Source organism: Cottoperca gobio, chromosome 7 (genome assembly GCF_900634415.1).
Source record: "Cottoperca gobio chromosome 7, fCotGob3.1, whole genome shotgun sequence".
Lineage (NCBI taxonomy): Eukaryota > Metazoa > Chordata > Actinopteri > Perciformes > Bovichtidae > Cottoperca > Cottoperca gobio.
Genome location: NC_041361.1, coordinates 5698835 through 5715626, shown reverse-complemented (window position 1 = coordinate 5715626; position 16792 = coordinate 5698835). Strand labels below are relative to the sequence as shown.

Genomic DNA, 16792 nt, shown 5'->3' with positions numbered 1-16792 from the left:
CTTAAAATGCTGCTCTCTCTTCCCTTTTTCCCGCCATCACGAGCAGCTGACCTCACTCTGCGGAGTATTCAATGACCTCAGTAGAACAATCACACACAGTCGGGATGCTTGGACGGTAGAAAGTGGGGCAGAAAGAACAAAATGGAAAGATGCTGGCTCCCGCTCCAGCTCCCTTTGGGGGGGGGGAAAAAAGGCAAAGCCAGAACTAAAGCTATAGTTTTGACTTTGTGCCTTGAATGTTTTTAGAGGTGACAGAGTGAGAGAGCAAACCCCAGATGAGCACTGTAGTAGCTCTTAAAAAGCAGATTATAGTTTATTGTCTTTTTATGACTCACAGTTGCATTGTCATATTACATAAATAGAAACTTGTGTTCGTAAATAATTACACAATTAGGCAAAACAATAGAAAGGCAATTACCCCCAACAAAAGAGTACAGCAGAAAACAATACAACAAAACATAGCATAATGAAGCTAAGAGCCTACAGCCATGCTAGCAGTTCACTGAGGACACAGCAGTGCTTGGAGCTAACGGCTAACAGCTAACATACTCACAATGACGATGCTAACATGCTGATGTTAAGCCAGTATAATGTTTACATCTTATTTTAGTATGTTAGCATGCTAATATTTGCTAATTAGCACTAAAACCAAAGTACAGCTGATGTGAATGTCATTAGTTTTGCAGTTACCATAAAACTAAATATTGTACAAATTGACCTGACGGTGGCGCTACGTGAAAAATTTGTTTTATATTTGCAAAGTGTGCTACACATTTTCAATAACTCTCTTGGTTCCATAGATTTTCTCCTTTAAGCTGAAATACAATCATTTGTTACTTGTCCAATCCTCTTAAGTCATACAGGCTTCCTTCATATTAATATGAATGTTCTGCTGTACCCAAAAGCTTCCTTTCATCATCACTTTATCCAGGTCAGTAATCAAACTTCTAATGAAACCAGAAATGATCACCAGCTGTACTCTGGTGCTGTGACAGCTCGCAAGGTGTGACTTTTAACTCCAGGGATTGCAGCGTCACAGTTTGCCACGACAGATGGTTGGGGAGATTCGTCCCATTGGCGATTATGCAATAAAGTCTGTTTATTTTCTCTGTGCAGTGCAAGGTTTTATGTTGGGCCATCAATATAAAGGCGATCTCTGTTTGGCCCTGTTGATGTGTTCTGGCCCACACTTCATTGTGTGCACCTATTGACACAAGGGAGTCAGTTAGCATTTACTTACTGTGAAGTTTTACTGTGTAACTGTGGCCTTGGCTGACCCTAAATGGATCAGAAGGGAAGGAGGCCACTTAATTCACAGAATTCACTCTGCTGCACCATTAGGTGGAAGTGAACTCTTGTCCTACTTAAGGTCATGATAATATTTCCAGTTGCATCCAGACACAATATTAGCTGTTTAGACTGAATCGGACTAAATATTTTCTGAATTCTGACTTAAAAATAATTGGTGGTAGTTTGTGTTTTAATGTTTCACACTAAAAAAAGAGAGAAAAGCAGAAGTGCCTTCTTTGGAAAAGGGGTTTTAGTGGCTCAATTGTAGGAGTTGTAATCACTTAAAGTACGCTTTGGATTTATATTTACCTTATATTACACTTTCTCTGTTAGACAAGGATGAGCTGGCAGAAAGGGACGTTGTCGGTTGTGAATTAGATTCAAATTTATTAGATTATAAATATACATTGTTGCCGACTGAGACAACATGCCTGAGCCAGAATTTATTTATTTGCTTTAAGTAATCATAGGCTATTGTGAACCATGATCATGACCTTCTTTTGCAAACATTTTGTTGGCGTGCTGTGCTGAGTAGGGTTACAAATCAGAAAATCTGTTTCTAGTTTAAAGTAAAGCTTTAGTAATGTAGTCACAAAAAGTATTTACAAATACATCTGCTATTTGAACTTTTGACCATATTCAGTTCCACATTTTCCCTTTTTGGTTGATGTCGGTTGGCAAGCTGCTGTTGCTGAATGTTGATTTCAGGCTGTCTAATGAAGGAAGTGGATTGTGTACACAGTATGGGTGTGTCCAGTCACAGTTCAAACACATTAGGCTGCCAGCAAACACTGAATGTACTGTACAACAGAGGAGAAGAAATGTAAGTTACTGTAATGTTAGTTACTGAGCAGATGGGCTCCACATACACCCACTTTGTCTAAGGGACTGCTAAAGTTGTATTTGCTCTGTCATTCTACTGTAAACTGGACTTTGTAACACGTATTGGAACAGTGTGTCGTCGCTCCGGCAAACATGATGTAACTCTTGTTGGTCACTGATTGGCTCTTAAGGTGGCATAAACTTTAGTTTCCTGGAGGAGCCTGCGTACTCTGGACTTCACTTGACTGAAAGAATGGTGGACAAGATATGGAGGAAGAGTTGGCAATTTATAGAAAATAGACGGTCTTTTCGCAATAGGCCGCCCTCTTGTAATTCAGCAGAATGTAAGAGTGAGTGAGTATCCTCCTTGTTGTTTTTTTCATATTATTTGTGTTGGCAGGTAATCCCACAAGGACAATGGATAACTGAATGCGTTTAGTATTTGGAGAGTGTTTACGTGGCATTTGAATTTTGTGATTGTAGCACAGCCAAATCTATGGCAGGCTCTCAAAAGCAATTATACCCGATATGCAACCAGCATTAGGCAGGTTAGGGTTAAATGTGGGTTTCACTGTATATCATAAAGTTGTAGAATCAGCACTCATTTGCACACACTCTTCAGTTCACTTCTGTAATGCCATATGTGTTTGTATATTCTATAACAGAGACTGGAGTACTCATTTTAAAACTTTCTTTTATTAAAGCTTAAGCCATAAAGCCCTGAAGTTATACGTCATTTAATAAGATGGATCAGGAAGACAGCTGCGACTAACCTGATAATACTTCTATCAAATTCTGACTCAAAAGATGAATTCTCATTGTCTTTTGTAGCAAGAGGATGAAATCTCTAACCATGCCTTTGCTCTCTTATTGCAGTGTGGAAGGGGATGGACGGCCCAATGAGAGTGGCTCTTCCCTGGATGGTGGAGCCAGCTATGGCCAGGGCCCGGTGACTCACGGCTCAGCCATAAGCCCTGACAGATTTGACAGCCCGCTTTACAGCCACGGCGTCCAGCCTGGTCCTCAAAGACCCCGTCGAGCCAAGCTCCAGCACTCGCAGTCCATCCTCCGTAAGCAGGCTGAGGAGGAGGCCATCAAGCGGTCCCGCTCACTCTCTGAGAGCTATGAGCTCTCCGCTGACCTCCAGGACAAACAGGTATTCCCAAGTTGCTTAGCTGAATAATTTTGCTTGAGAGTTGGTCAAAGTTTCTTCACAAGTGAGATTGAAAGTGTAATGAGCAATTTCTCTTGGTGTAAAAAAAGCTATTGGTAGATTGTCACAGAGGCAGTGACAACTGGAAGAATCACATTATCAGTGACCTCCAGGAGCATGACTTTATAACCATGTACAGCTAAGAAAACTAAGTTTATTGCCTACCTTTCTCTAGGTGGAGATGCTGGAGCGTAAATATGGAGGACGATTCATAACTCGGCATGCAGCCCGCACCATCCAGACAGCCTTCCGCCAGTATCAGATGAACAAGAACTTTGAACGTCTCAGGAGCTCTATGTCTGAGAACCGCATGTCCAGGCGCATTGTTCTCTCCAACATGAGGATGCAGCTGTCATTTGAGGGCCCTGAGAAAGTGCACAGCTCTTACTTTGAAGGGAGGCAGGTGTCCATGACGGAGGATGGCACCCCGCTGTCCATGGTGCAGTCTGAATGTGGAGATATAGACGTACACCAGCAGGCCAACATGGCTTCTCACCCGGCCCCGCAGGGTGACCTGACGGATGCCATCACGGAGCTGGAGGACGCCTTTTCCAGACAGGTCAAATCTCTGGCTGAGTCGATAGATGATGCACTGAACTGTCGCAGCCTTCAGGGGGATGAGGGTCCTGACCAAGAGGCCATGGGCCGCACTAACATGGAGAGGGAAGTTCCCTATCAGGTGAAGCCCCACCGCAGGCCAGCTGGACGAATGCATGATGAAACGTTGGCATCCTACAGCGATGTGACTCTATTTATCGATGAGGAGGACATGTCCCCATCAATTGCTCGGTCGAGGTCAGGGGACCAGCCTTCCAGCACAGAATCTGACGTGCGGTTGCGGTCAGTCAACTCCTCCCAGGACTACTGGCCTATTGACCCCAAAGATGAGGGTCGTGACACGGACACGAGCTGCCGCAGCACTCCTTCCCTAGAGTGCCAAGAGCAGCGTCTTAGAATGGACCATCTTCCTTTGTTGACCATTGAACCTCCCAGTGACAGCTCCGCAGAGCTCAGTGACCGGTCCGACCGTGGCTCTGTCAAACGGCCGCCTGTGTATGAACCGCACGGCCACATTGTAACGTCATCCCAGGCGAGCCCTAAACACATTACCCATGGACCCCCACCACGAGCTTCCTCCCGTGAAGATGACGCACCTCTCCGCCACCGCCACCGCCAGATGGAAGGCCACTTAGCCATCAACGGCTCAGCCAACAGACAGAGCAAGTCCGAATCTGACTTCTCCGACGGAGACAACGACAGCATCAATAGCACATCTAACTCTAATGACACCATCAACTGCAGCTCCGAGTCCTCGTCGCGAGACAGCCTACGAGAGCAGACGCTCAGCAAACAGACTTACCACAAAGAGACTCGCAACAGCTGGGACTCGCCCATCTTCAGTAATGATGTTATTCGCAAGAGACACTACCGCATCGGTCTGAATCTCTTCAACAAGTAGGTACTCAGCTCTGGTGGAGCAGGCGCTTGACCAGTGTTTGCAGAGAGTAAGGGCCTAGCAAATAGAGGTGATGTTAGAGAAGCCTCTTGGAAAATAATCCAGTCACTGTGTGTTGCACTATAAACTGTACGTAGCTGTATTAAAATCCAATATAAAGATATTTTGAGATATATTTGCATGGAAGAAGAGAATGGAATTTGTCTGTTGTACATGATCACAGATGTTTTGTAGACTGATATAGCTTTAAAGAGGCCTTTCTAAAGAATACTTTTGTACACACTGTAGAAGTTGCCCATATGTATTTTCTCAGAACTAATATTACAGATTTCGCAGAATCTTCACTTCAGATTTTAAATGTACTTGCATCTAAATGTGTGATTTATCAGGAAGCCAGAAAAGGGGGTCCAGTACCTGACTGAGAGGGGATTCATCCCTGACACACCAGTTGGTGTTGCTCACTTCCTGCTGCAGAGGAAGGGGCTGAGTAGGCAGATGATTGGGGAATTTCTCGGCAATCGACAGAAACAGTTTAACAGAGATGTCTTGGAGTAAGTATGACTAAGCCCTGTAAGATATACAAGAATTAACCATGAACTGAAAATGTTTTGTATGTATTGATGTATATTTTGTGCTCATTCTTCTGTCTTGATCCGTCACATTACGTCCCAGCTGTGTGGTAGATGAAATGGACTTCCAGAGCATGGAGCTGGACGAGGCTCTAAGGAAATTTCAGAACCACATCCGTGTTCAGGGTGAGGCCCAGAAGGTGGAACGGCTCATCGAAGCCTTCAGGTTAGATCAACACAATGACGCATAGCAAAGGGAAAAAACTGGTTGATGTTTACACATCCATATAAAAACACAGCATGTAATAATGCTTCATGATCATAATACGAGAAGCATTTTAAGCAGACCTTAACTAGATTTTTGCTTCTGGGTTTCTTAACAGATGTGTTGTCTCAACAATGATTGGTACATAAAGAAAAGCAGTTCTGTCACCACTTCTGTTTTCTTCTTGCAATGTTGAAAGTATTTCCTCACTGTGAGCACTAATGTGTATGTGTTTTGTAATCTGAGTATGGCTGTAACTTTCAGATGTTGATATTGCTCTCCTGTCTCATATTCTCCAGCCAGCGCTACTGCATCTGTAACCCCACTGTGGTGCGGCAGTTCAGGAACCCTGACACCATCTTCATCCTCGCATTCGCCATCATCCTCCTCAACACTGACATGTACAGCCCCAATGTCAAGCCCGAGAGGAAAATGAAGATGGAGGACTTTATCAAGAATTTAAGAGGTGACAAAAAAAAACAATAACTGACGGGTACACTATTTGAGAACAAAATATATTTACCGATATTTTTAAAATGTGCTACGTGCAAGACGCACCCTAGGACATGGACTAGTTGTATTATTTTCTCTCCTCACTCTTCTTATCTGTGTTCCAGGTGTGGATGACGGGGAGGATATCCCTCGGGAGACTCTGGTTGGCATCTATGAGAGAATCCGCAAACGAGAGCTCAAGACCAACGAAGACCACGTCTCGCAGGTGCAGAAAGTGGAAAAGCTCATTGTGGGAAAGAAACCAGTAAGTACTGTTTATCTACTCCATTCAATACAATATAGAAGTATTCTCAAGCCATTATTATTGGGATTATTCTTCAATCGGCCTACAATGACATTCTATAAATAGAATTGCCACTTTTCTTCTGATGTACTGACTCCCAAATGTACAGCCATAGAAGGAACAAGGAGATTTAGATAAACTGTTGTACCTTTTGGTGTGTTGTCGTGTCAAAGGGGACACATGCCTGGGCTTAGACCTTCATGCTGGTGATTTTAACACACCCGAAGCCCTTGAGAGATGTCACCCAGTGCTGCAGTCTGATGAAAAATGGATGCTTTCTGGCACCATAGCACATTGTAGTTCTCTCACTTAGCTTTAGAGGGAGAAACCAGCGGTTAATTTGGCGTCGTAAATGATAATAATCCATTGATTCACAAATCATTAGTCAGTTTATTTTGTGTGTGAAGACTGAACAAGAGCTATCGTCACATTTTGTTCTGACAGTGCTCCAGCCCCTCAGGAGCAGGGAGAGCAGCATGTCTGCATTATTCTGCAGGCAATGATGTCTCCTTCATGTGTGAAGGTTAAAAGTGTGATTAACCTACGCAGCGTCAGGGATACGCTTGTCTTGCAGGGAGGACTTTGTTTCAGTTGTTTTCCAGTGGGATGGAATCTCTTCTGCTCTGCCAGTAATAATTGCACATATTGAAAAATAATCCCTTGTCACCATTTAGCTGCAAAATTAAAAGCTCTGGAGGACACTCTGTAAAACGCTTATACATAAAAACCACATTGGAATTCCTCTTCATAATAATCAGGTCCACTAGTGCCGCTCAGAGTGGGCTTCTAGGGGTGCATGCATCTTCGTGGCCACTTTAATAGGCTATATGTGTACATTCTGCAAGGGCAAATCTTTATATGGGCTCATTAATAAGCAAGAGAAATTCCATTTTCATGTCATCAGAGGCAATTATATTGGTTCGGCTTATTTGTAGCTAATGGTTGAATTCGTATTCTATTGTTTCTGTATGTTGCACTTGGTTTGGCTTATTTGAAGCTATTGTTCTGCACTTAAAGGATTGTACCTATTTGAAGCTAATGCACTTGCAAGATTCTTGCTGTTCGGAGTTGTATCCTCATGAATGTTTGCACTTATTGTAAGTCACTTTGGACAAAAGCATCAGCTAAATGAACTGTAATGTAATGTTAATAATCCTATAATAACATCTTCTTTGTTTTCTCTTTTTAGATTGGATCACTCCACCACGGCCTGGGATGTGTAAGTAGGCTAAATATCCATCAATCATACTATATTTGGTCATTCATTATTTCACTGTCTGTGCACAGCTTCCTGTCTCTGTCCCTGGACATTGCAGTTAATGCACATCATACAGATAGTTTTAGACTCAGATTACAGAAACCTTCGCCCCCTGCAGCATCTCATCTGTCATTGCTGCACCCCAGACACAGAATCCACATCATAAATTCTTGGGTGGCATTGAGCTGCAGTGTTTACAGATTCTGTGCTCAGCAGTACACCACTGCTGGGTGCATGCCGCCACATGCCTCTCAGCCACAGAATATACTGTAGATCCACCATTTGCATGGAGATTATTCGTTTTCATAACCTTTATTGGAGGAGCTATGCAAAGATTTAGCACTTGTAGTAGTACATTATTTTATAATACATTAATGCTGACTATAAAGCCATGGTAAATACTTGTTTTGGACGTGTTTTCTCATATATGAGGACTCCTTGAAGTTCAGTTTAAGCCCAGAGATATTCAATATTTCTGATATTGTCAACACATTAATTCCAATGAAACGTCTGTCTCAATACTCCCTCACTCCCTCACAAGATTGTTGCAGTCCAAAATGTCACCACATCACTGAACGCTGTGAAGAATGCAAACATTTCCTTTACATTCTGCTCAGAGGAAGAGGTCACTTATGTTCCTCATTATGTTTTGGACTAAGGTCGTAATGGTATCGGTGTTTTTCTTCTTCTGCCTTGTAGGTGCTGTCACTGCCCCATCGCCGGCTGGTGTGTTACTGCCGCCTGTTTGAAGTGCCGGATCCCAACAAGCTCCAGAAGCTGGGCCTGCATCAGCGGGAGATCTTCCTGTTCAATGACCTCCTAGTGGTAAAAGCCCTTGCATGTCCTATCCTTTCTTCTCCGCTCCTCTTTAATCTTCTCTCTTTAGACCAACCGTTAAAATATTCCCTTTGCATGATTTAAGGTAACCAAGATTTTCCAGAAAAAGAAGAACTCTGTGACATACAGCTTCAGACAGTCCTTCTCTCTATATGGGATGCAAGTCATGCTGTTTGAAAATCAGTGTAAGTGGCATTTCCTTTTATTCTGTTTTTATCCCTGTGGCGTGTTAGCTGCCAGTGTTTACATCACAGGGTTTGATTCAGCACAGTAACGCATCCCAGAAAAGGGAGGTCAAGCCAATGGGCTGTGACAATGTTTATACTCAACAAACTTCAGACACAATCCCCCGATGGGTTTTAACTTGGTTTTGATCAATGGCCCATGTGTAAATGTCTCTCCCTCTCTTTGCCGTTGCCCCAGATTACCCAAATGGAATCAGACTTACATCAGCGATACCAGGTGCGGACATCAAAGTCCTCATCAACTTCAACGCGCCCAACCCCCAAGACCGCAAGAAGTTCACAGACGACCTACGAGAGTCCATTGCCGAGGTCCAGGAAATGGAGAAATACAGAATAGAGTGTGAGTTGCCTCCCATCCCCCCCCCTGTTACTCTGTCTAGCTCAGGCGGTGTGAAGTAGAAACGGGGCATGGTCCTCATTACTCAGCTACGGCACTTTACGAGGGAGAATGTTTACAGAGTTCACAGGATGCCTGACAGAAAAGAGAGCTGGATTTTTTTATTTTATTCTGGACATTCAAAAAGCAATTGTGTCACGACACACAAGAACAGGACGGTAAAAATGATGTAGATCAATAGTGGGACGTTCATGAGTTTCAGACGGCTAAAGGTGGCTGAATGCATTACAGAGAAGTTCTAAAGTCATTCCCTGACCACGGCCACTTACTTCAGTCTTTCCTTGGCTCCTTTCCACAGCTGAGCTAGAGAAGCAGAAGGGGGTGGTGAGGCCCAGCATGTCGCAGAGCTCCGGTCTGAAGAAGGAAGCCGGCAACGGGAACATGAACCGCGCAAGTCTGGATGACACCTACGCCATGGGTGAGGGCCTGAAGAGGAGCGCCCTCAGCAGCTCCCTGCGAGACCTCTCCGATGCAGGTACAGCCAAAACATCTTTGTTTTTACCAGCCGGTACTTTAATGGAAGAGTACTCTCCTTCCGTCATTCACCGCTCTATGATGAAGTCAAGGGGATAGAAATAGCAAAATGTTGTTTGACGGCACCATACGTTGATTTTAAAAGTAAATCCACTATATAAACTCGCTCATGATTGGAGAGTTTGGGCTGAACGGCGTGTCCTTCAATGTTTAACCTCAGAATACTTTGTTTTAGAGCCTTTTTTTTTGCCATTCAAAGACTGAATACAGACCTAACTGAGAAAAAAAGTTGATTGTTTAGAAATGCAGTTTTTATAGATTTGTCTTTTCAGTGATGAATGAAATTGACGGGCAGTTCTCACCCCCTGATCATCTGGATGGGTTTATTTCCATTCATGTTTTAATCGTCACTTCTTCCTCTTTCTTTTTTTTTTTAACCTTGCACTTTTGCACTACGTTTGTTTTATTCAAAGACATTTCATGATAATCTCACGTTGTGTTTTATTCAAGCATCATTTGCCATTTCCTCTCGCGTATATTTGTGAACCAAACCAATCAGTGCTGATGTGTACCATTCTTTAAGCAGCAACAAGATCAAGATTTAGCTTCAGTCTTGGCGTTAACAGTCATTTTCACACCCATGGATATCAGTGTGTAGCACAGCCGCTCTGTCTTTGAAGCAAGAATGCATTTCATTCATTACAGATAACAGCTATGTGAAGTTATCGGGTGATTAACTTGATAACAAAATGAAATCCAATCAGGGGTCTGCCTCACTGTTGGTAATACGAAACGCTTTGTTCTAATGATCCCTACCTCAACGGGAAATGATAGGTCAGTCAGTGAAGGAGTCCCTCTCGTCTCCTGTGTTTTTCGACGCAGGATGTGGCATGTTAGTGGGGTCATTTTTGTTGAGTGTTTTCTTTTTCCTTTCCTACCATACTCCCATTTCATGTGTATTTACTGTGTTATTTCCATACACATCAGGTATTTTCCTGTTTATGTGTGATTATTGGTCATGTATCATTGGCTGAGTGTGCCTAACGACGGCAAAAGTGCTCTGTTCGCCCTCAGACCTGTATATGCCTGTACATCCCATGTGCAACAACCACTGTATTGCTTTTGATGTGTCTCCTCCTTCGTGACTGTCACTGAGACTGGCTTTTCGCCAACCTTGACCAACCTCTTAAAAAGAATCTACATCTTGTGACAACATTAAAAAATAACGAGTTGTCGTATTTAATCAGGTAAAAAAAAAAAATCTGGAAAGAGTGTTTTCGAAATAGCCTCCAATCTTTTGCTAAAACTTCACTGTGGACATTTTCTTGGTCTTAAACTTGATGAGTCCAGATTTGTTGAGATGTAAAGAAAAGCATTAAACATTTTAACTAGTTCGAAATGCGGCTTTTTAAAACTTAAAATACTGAAATTTCCAATCCGCTTTAGCTTTCAGCCTGTTTTGAAGATGTGACTTCACTATACAGTTAGCCACAGTACCACCTGTCACCCCACCACCCTGAACGCGCTTCCCCCTTTCCCGCCCATATTTGGACCTTACTCACAGTCACAATCCACTGCACTGCCCCCTTCGGGACTGGTGGGCGGCCTAAACGTCTGTAGCAGTGCTGTCGATCTCTAATCTGTGGTATTGCATGTCTCGGGCAGGCAAGCGGGGGCGTCGCAGCAGTGCAGGATCACTAGACAGCAATATGGAAGTAAGTTGGAAGCAGCTGGTATCCAAGCTACTCTCTATGTGATGATGTGCACTGTGAAAACACACCATTTATTTTTGGTCTTACACCTTCTTTGCTTCATAGACTCAGTCCATTTGTTTGGATCATTTATTTTTCTTCCTGGGATGCCTTATAACCTGCTTGCCTCAGTTAGTGTGCATGCATGGGTTGCCTGCCTCTGATCCTGCCCCTTTTTTTGGAAGCCAGGGATCTCCTGTTTTGGTCATGTTATATGACCAATATACACCTTTTTATATTCAAACAAGCATGACTCTACTAATCCCTCCTCTGATCCCTCCCCTTGTCGCCTGTCTCTGTCTTTCATTCAATCACATCCAAGCGGTTTTCATTTGGTTCTTCTTCTCTGTAGCAGGGTGGTAGCTCTGTGAGACACTAGGAAACTGTACATCTCCTGCAGCCCCTCTCACTGGCCGGGTCTTTCGTTTCCCCTTATCCTCAACTTCTCTTAAATGCTGTAAGGTTCAGGGAGGAACGTAGCCTTCATAGTCAGAAGTCTACTGATGGGCTTCACACGGACTTATAAAAGATGTGGATTTCATTCATTCATCTTTCCCTCATTTCATGTGTCCATGAGTTCATGGGTTGAGTTAAAGTCTGGGACCCTGAAAATTTCATTCTGCTTTCGAAGACGTCATGTGGTCTTTCTCCAGTCTTAGATGAAGCATGTCCCAAAGTAAAAAGCTTGTTCTAGGAGCATTCATACCTGGATAGTGAGCAGTGTTGGACCCAGATAAGGGAGGAAAAGTGTCCAGGCCTTTTGTGAAGTCTGCACACCAGAGCTTAGTTCCTCCTGCCTTCTGACTTCTAGTTGAATGCTAATGTGCGGATGCTGAGTTTGCCTGTCACATCCTCTGCATGTGGAAACTATTATAACAAGTTGCATGTGTGACTCTTAAAGGGTTTGGCACACTGACTGCAATGAAGATGAAATGTTGTCTTTTCTACCCTTGTTAATGTCATTATTTATGCTCCTAATGGTATTTATGTAATTACTCTTGTTCCAAATTTACTGTTTCAAGCCAGTTAGCTCCTTCACAGCAGAGCTCCTTTGAAAATAGGCTCCCTTCATCTTGAAGCTGAAATATTTCTAGTGTTGCTGCTGCCTACCATGAAAACATTTTTAGTTTCTCATTTGCATGCCCTATAACATTTTGCTACTTGTTTATCTGAAAGCCTTGTGGCTGTAGTTTAGTAGCTGTTGTGCAGTAGCTCTTGCACATTGTCTGACGGACATGCTGTTACCTTTTCTTCCTGCCTGCAGGGGTCCATCATTAGCAGTCCGCACACACGCCGGAGAGCCACCACGCCACATGAGGGCGCACCCCGCGGCCATCCTACCATCCCTAACTCAGCATCGACTTCCATCCTTGGGTCGCTCTTTGGCAGCAAGCGAGGCAAACCGTCATCCCAGAGCCACTCCCCTAACCCTGCACCTGGTCAACCCACTCTCATATCCCACAAGCCCCACCCCACCAACCTGCACCACACAGCACAGGTAGCACATACAGTGCAACTCCACGGTCACCATTCCCAGTACTGCCAAGTCCCACAGAACCCGCCGCCTTACCACCACCACCACCACTACCACCCCCCTCCCCACACGCAGTACCACCAGCACCCGGGCTACGCCTCACATGCAAACCAACATCCCCAGTCACAGCACAGCCATTACAGCCAGCATTCCCATCACGCCTCGCACACCCAGCATGCTCCTCTCCACCACAGTCAGCAAGCGGGTTCGGCACCTGGCGGACCCAAACCTAAACACAGTGGCATCAGCACCGTAGTGTGATGCTCCTCACGCAGAGAGGAGAAGCGAGGAGGGAACTTAATGAAGGAGGGACAATTGCTTACACCAAAGGGACTGACAGCATAGCTCTATGGCCTGTCCACTGTGTTTTACTGCTGCTGTGATGGAAAGCAATCACACGCAGTCACCTTTTTCACCTCCAGGTCCAACTAATATGCAGGATAGAAATCGGACTCAAACGTTCCACCAGGGGCCTTTACAAGTTTGCCTGATCACGGGCTTGGCCCCGTCAGGGTTTTTCTGGGGGGAGGGATGTAAATGCTCTATGTTTTCCACACACACAAACACACACACACACACACACACAAACACACATGCCCGGCTGCCGAGAAAATGTGTTCTCTCACCAAGCCGCTCCCCACTGCTTCATTCTTTCAATAGCCTGTCTTACCTTCACATAATCAGGAGGGAAGGCGACCGGAGACGTGAACATGGCTGACTGTTTTTCTCTGTCGAAAAGATGGCATCATTTCTTGTGCACAGCCCTGTCGGAAGTCAACTTTCAACTCTTTGGTTTTCAGATCCTACCATCATATGAATGCAATTTGTCGTTGCCTCCTGTAGAGCTCATGTAGTGAAGAACCTAGATATAATCCTTTCACACTAACTTAAATCAAAGGACAGGTAAACAACTGAGTCGACCGTCTCAGTCATTGTAGTTCTAGTGCTGTATTTACTGTAGATGACAGCTATATGTGTTGTCTCCTAGCTCTCATAAATAAATGTGCCAATTATTAATGCATAATCTATTTAGTCAAGACTTCATGTGCAGTATATTGTGCGTAAAGTAATTTGTAAGATTATACTTACAATTATTATTATCAGCAAAAATGAATTTTATCAGTATTATACTGACTCTGTGGTAACAGGATGTAGATCTGAAAGGAGTGAACTCCCATTCAGTCCGGCCTATAATCTATCTGGAATTCTTGCCTTTGAAATGGATCAGAAGGAGCCTCTTAATGGCAGCTGTTGCATATGGGCTTCAAAACGCTGTGCTGTCACAGCTGAAGCCTCAAAGCAGACTTTTCCTGTCAACTCACAAATGATAAACTGGGCTGGTTGGTTGTTTTAATCTCAGTTTACTCCTCATACTGTGGCTGCTCAAAACTGTAAAAAGTAATGAAGATTAAGAGCGAAAAGACATTTTAAATACACGAGGAGGCTCAGTTCAAGTGTTACAAAAAGGACCGGCAGATCGCGTTGAACATGTAAAAGTCTGTTGCCTTTTTTTAAAATATGCGACAGCTGCTCTCTTGACTCAAATCAAAAACAGAAACACTTTTTGAAATCTTCTTTTGCCTTGTTTAGTATATTTTTTTTATTCGCCAACGTTTGGTGAGTGAATAAAATCAGTTCCTACATAGTGAAGTATTTTTTTCATCTTTTTTCTATCATATGTGCAATATCTTTTTACTGATTTTGTACATTAACAACAAGAAAGGTTTCCCTCCAATTTGTGCGTTTTCTTTTTTTTTTTTTTTTTTTTTTTTTTCATGTTGCGTCATTATTTATTTATATTTGTTTTTGACCCCTGTCAGAGTCTTTCTCAGTAAATTAATGTGTGGCTGTCCTCGTGGTCTTATGAGAGGTACAGACTTTGGAGTTCAGTGGAATGTCTAGTAAGTGATTTTTGCATGTAATGTTATTAATGTGAGGCTATCCTCTGCACATTGTATAACAAATCAGTGTTACCATAGCAAGTTTAAGTGCAATCATGTTCAGAAAATGCAGACTTGTACTAAGAGTGGAAGTCTGTTATCTTGTTGTCCAGGACAAGATTCAGGTGAAAAAAATATATATCTTTTTTCATTTAAGAATATATAAATACTTACTTACACAGTTCACAGTGGAAAGAGGAATGTGTGTATATATTTTAATAAAAGGAATATGCTTCTCTTTGGGCTGAACAGAAATATTTTGCTGGATAAGCACATATGAAAGAACACTTTCATTTCTTTCAGGAAATGCAGTTATGATATACAAAATGCAAACTGAACAAAGGAACTGGGTATATGTAAAGAATAACTTTCTACATTCTACAAATAAGAGTCTATTCTAGTGTGTAAATTAGTGACAGTAAACAGTTTGTCCCAATATTCAGGTTGTAAATGTATTTTAACATTCACAAAGAAAACCATTGCCATAAGTCAGGCTTATTCTCACACATTTCTCCTCATGTGAATTAACAAGTTCAGATGACAGACATATCGCTTATGGGACATTAATGATCAGTTGAATGTGTCTTTCCATTGATTTCATATTTTTTTGCTATTCTGAAATCTTGGGATGATGTAAAAAAACAAAAAACAACCAACCGAGGAATCTGTTTTATTTTTGGTGTGTGTTGTAGTGCTTTAAATGTCATTCTTTGTGAGAAAGTACCCCAACAATGCACTGCATGGATCATCATGTGTCCTATTCACTGTGAGCTGATAGGGAGGGGGGGGGGGAGGGGGGAGAACTCAGCCTATACATTTTGGTTTTGATTTGGAATTTCTTGATGCTGACGTGTTCTTGTTGCTCCATGTTAGGCTGGTAGTTATCGAAGCTCAGCATGCATTTCATCAACAAAGCCATTGTGTAAATTACAAACAAAGAACATTGCACTTCTGTCGCTGAGGGCTTTCATCGTGTAAATATGGGATTCTGGTGTGCAAACAGATGAACTGCTTGTAAGGATGGTTTATCTTGAATGAAGCTGTAAAGGGACCAAGATGGGGAATAAATGAGCTGTATATAATGTGTATATGATCAGTACTCTAGTCTGATATCTGCAGTTAAGATCCAGATGTATACACGTCGCCTCATAGATGGATTAGAGGGGTGATATATCAACATATCGATTGTTTCTGCCTCCAGCTGTTGTGAACTGACATTTGCTGTAGAAATCAAAAACAGACTGTTAGAAAGTTTGCTTCCATTAACATCCAGCTCTCTTTTCATACATGCAACCCCCCCCCCCCCCACACACACACCTACACACAGACAAAAATACACACATCCTGCTGCAAGCTGTTCAGTCTGACGTGAGACGCATTAAAAAAAAATAAAAAAAAGACAAGAATGGCCTCATTTATATGTGCATTCTGTTTGTACAGTGAGTAGTGAGTCAGTAAGACCCCAGTTATTGTAAAACTTCAACTGTGACAATGTTGAGAACGCAAAATAAACGAATATGACTTATGGTACGCATGTGTTGTTTTTGCTCCCCAGTGTATGTAAAGTACACAATACTTTATCTTATCTTATTGTTACTCATCAAAGTAAAATTACATTTAGAAAAAGAAATCTTTTAATGCATTTCGCATTAGTGCCTTATCTTTAGGCTCCCATATCTTCCATTTCCAGGCTCCAGCATTACTTTCCATTACTAAGTGTTGCAGCATTTCCACTAGAGGGCATACATTAAAGTGCTATAAAATGAAAAGGAAAATCTGTGCCATTACACCATCTATTGGTGAAAGGTGTACCTACTGCACAGTTCCTCATAGGATCATCCAGTGAGAGTGATCGTTCACACTCGTACCTCTCAGCTATAAACCCCTTCTCTGAAGCGGTGGAAGTGTGACATTGTAGATATTCTTGGTTATATGTCCTTTTTCT

General features: G+C 42.7%; 1 protein-coding gene across 8 annotated transcripts in view; it reads left to right on the top strand.

Moving 5' to 3' along the window:
• Positions 1 to 16377, top strand: part of iqsec1a (IQ motif and Sec7 domain ArfGEF 1a) — an 81197-nt gene extending 64820 nt beyond the window's left edge. For 7 of the 8 annotated variants that reach the window (XM_029436441.1, XM_029436440.1, XM_029436439.1 and 4 more), the window contains 13 exons: positions 2989 to 3268; positions 3501 to 4780; positions 5171 to 5332; positions 5454 to 5576; positions 5915 to 6081; positions 6233 to 6372; positions 7601 to 7630; positions 8369 to 8494; positions 8592 to 8691; positions 8930 to 9091; positions 9447 to 9623; positions 11288 to 11337; positions 12638 to 16377. In XM_029436441.1, the coding sequence (XP_029292301.1) occupies positions 2989 to 3268; positions 3501 to 4780; positions 5171 to 5332; positions 5454 to 5576; positions 5915 to 6081; positions 6233 to 6372; positions 7601 to 7630; positions 8369 to 8494; positions 8592 to 8691; positions 8930 to 9091; positions 9447 to 9623; positions 11288 to 11337; positions 12638 to 13168 (3328 nt within the window). In that variant the 3' untranslated portion in view covers positions 13169 to 16377. The remainder of the gene's footprint in view (positions 1 to 2988; positions 3269 to 3500; positions 4781 to 5170; positions 5333 to 5453; positions 5577 to 5914; positions 6082 to 6232; positions 6373 to 7600; positions 7631 to 8368; positions 8495 to 8591; positions 8692 to 8929; positions 9092 to 9446; positions 9624 to 11287; positions 11338 to 12637) is intronic. The other variant, XM_029436447.1, reaches the window with a different exon arrangement.
• The last annotated feature ends 415 nt before the right edge of the window (positions 16378 to 16792 follow it).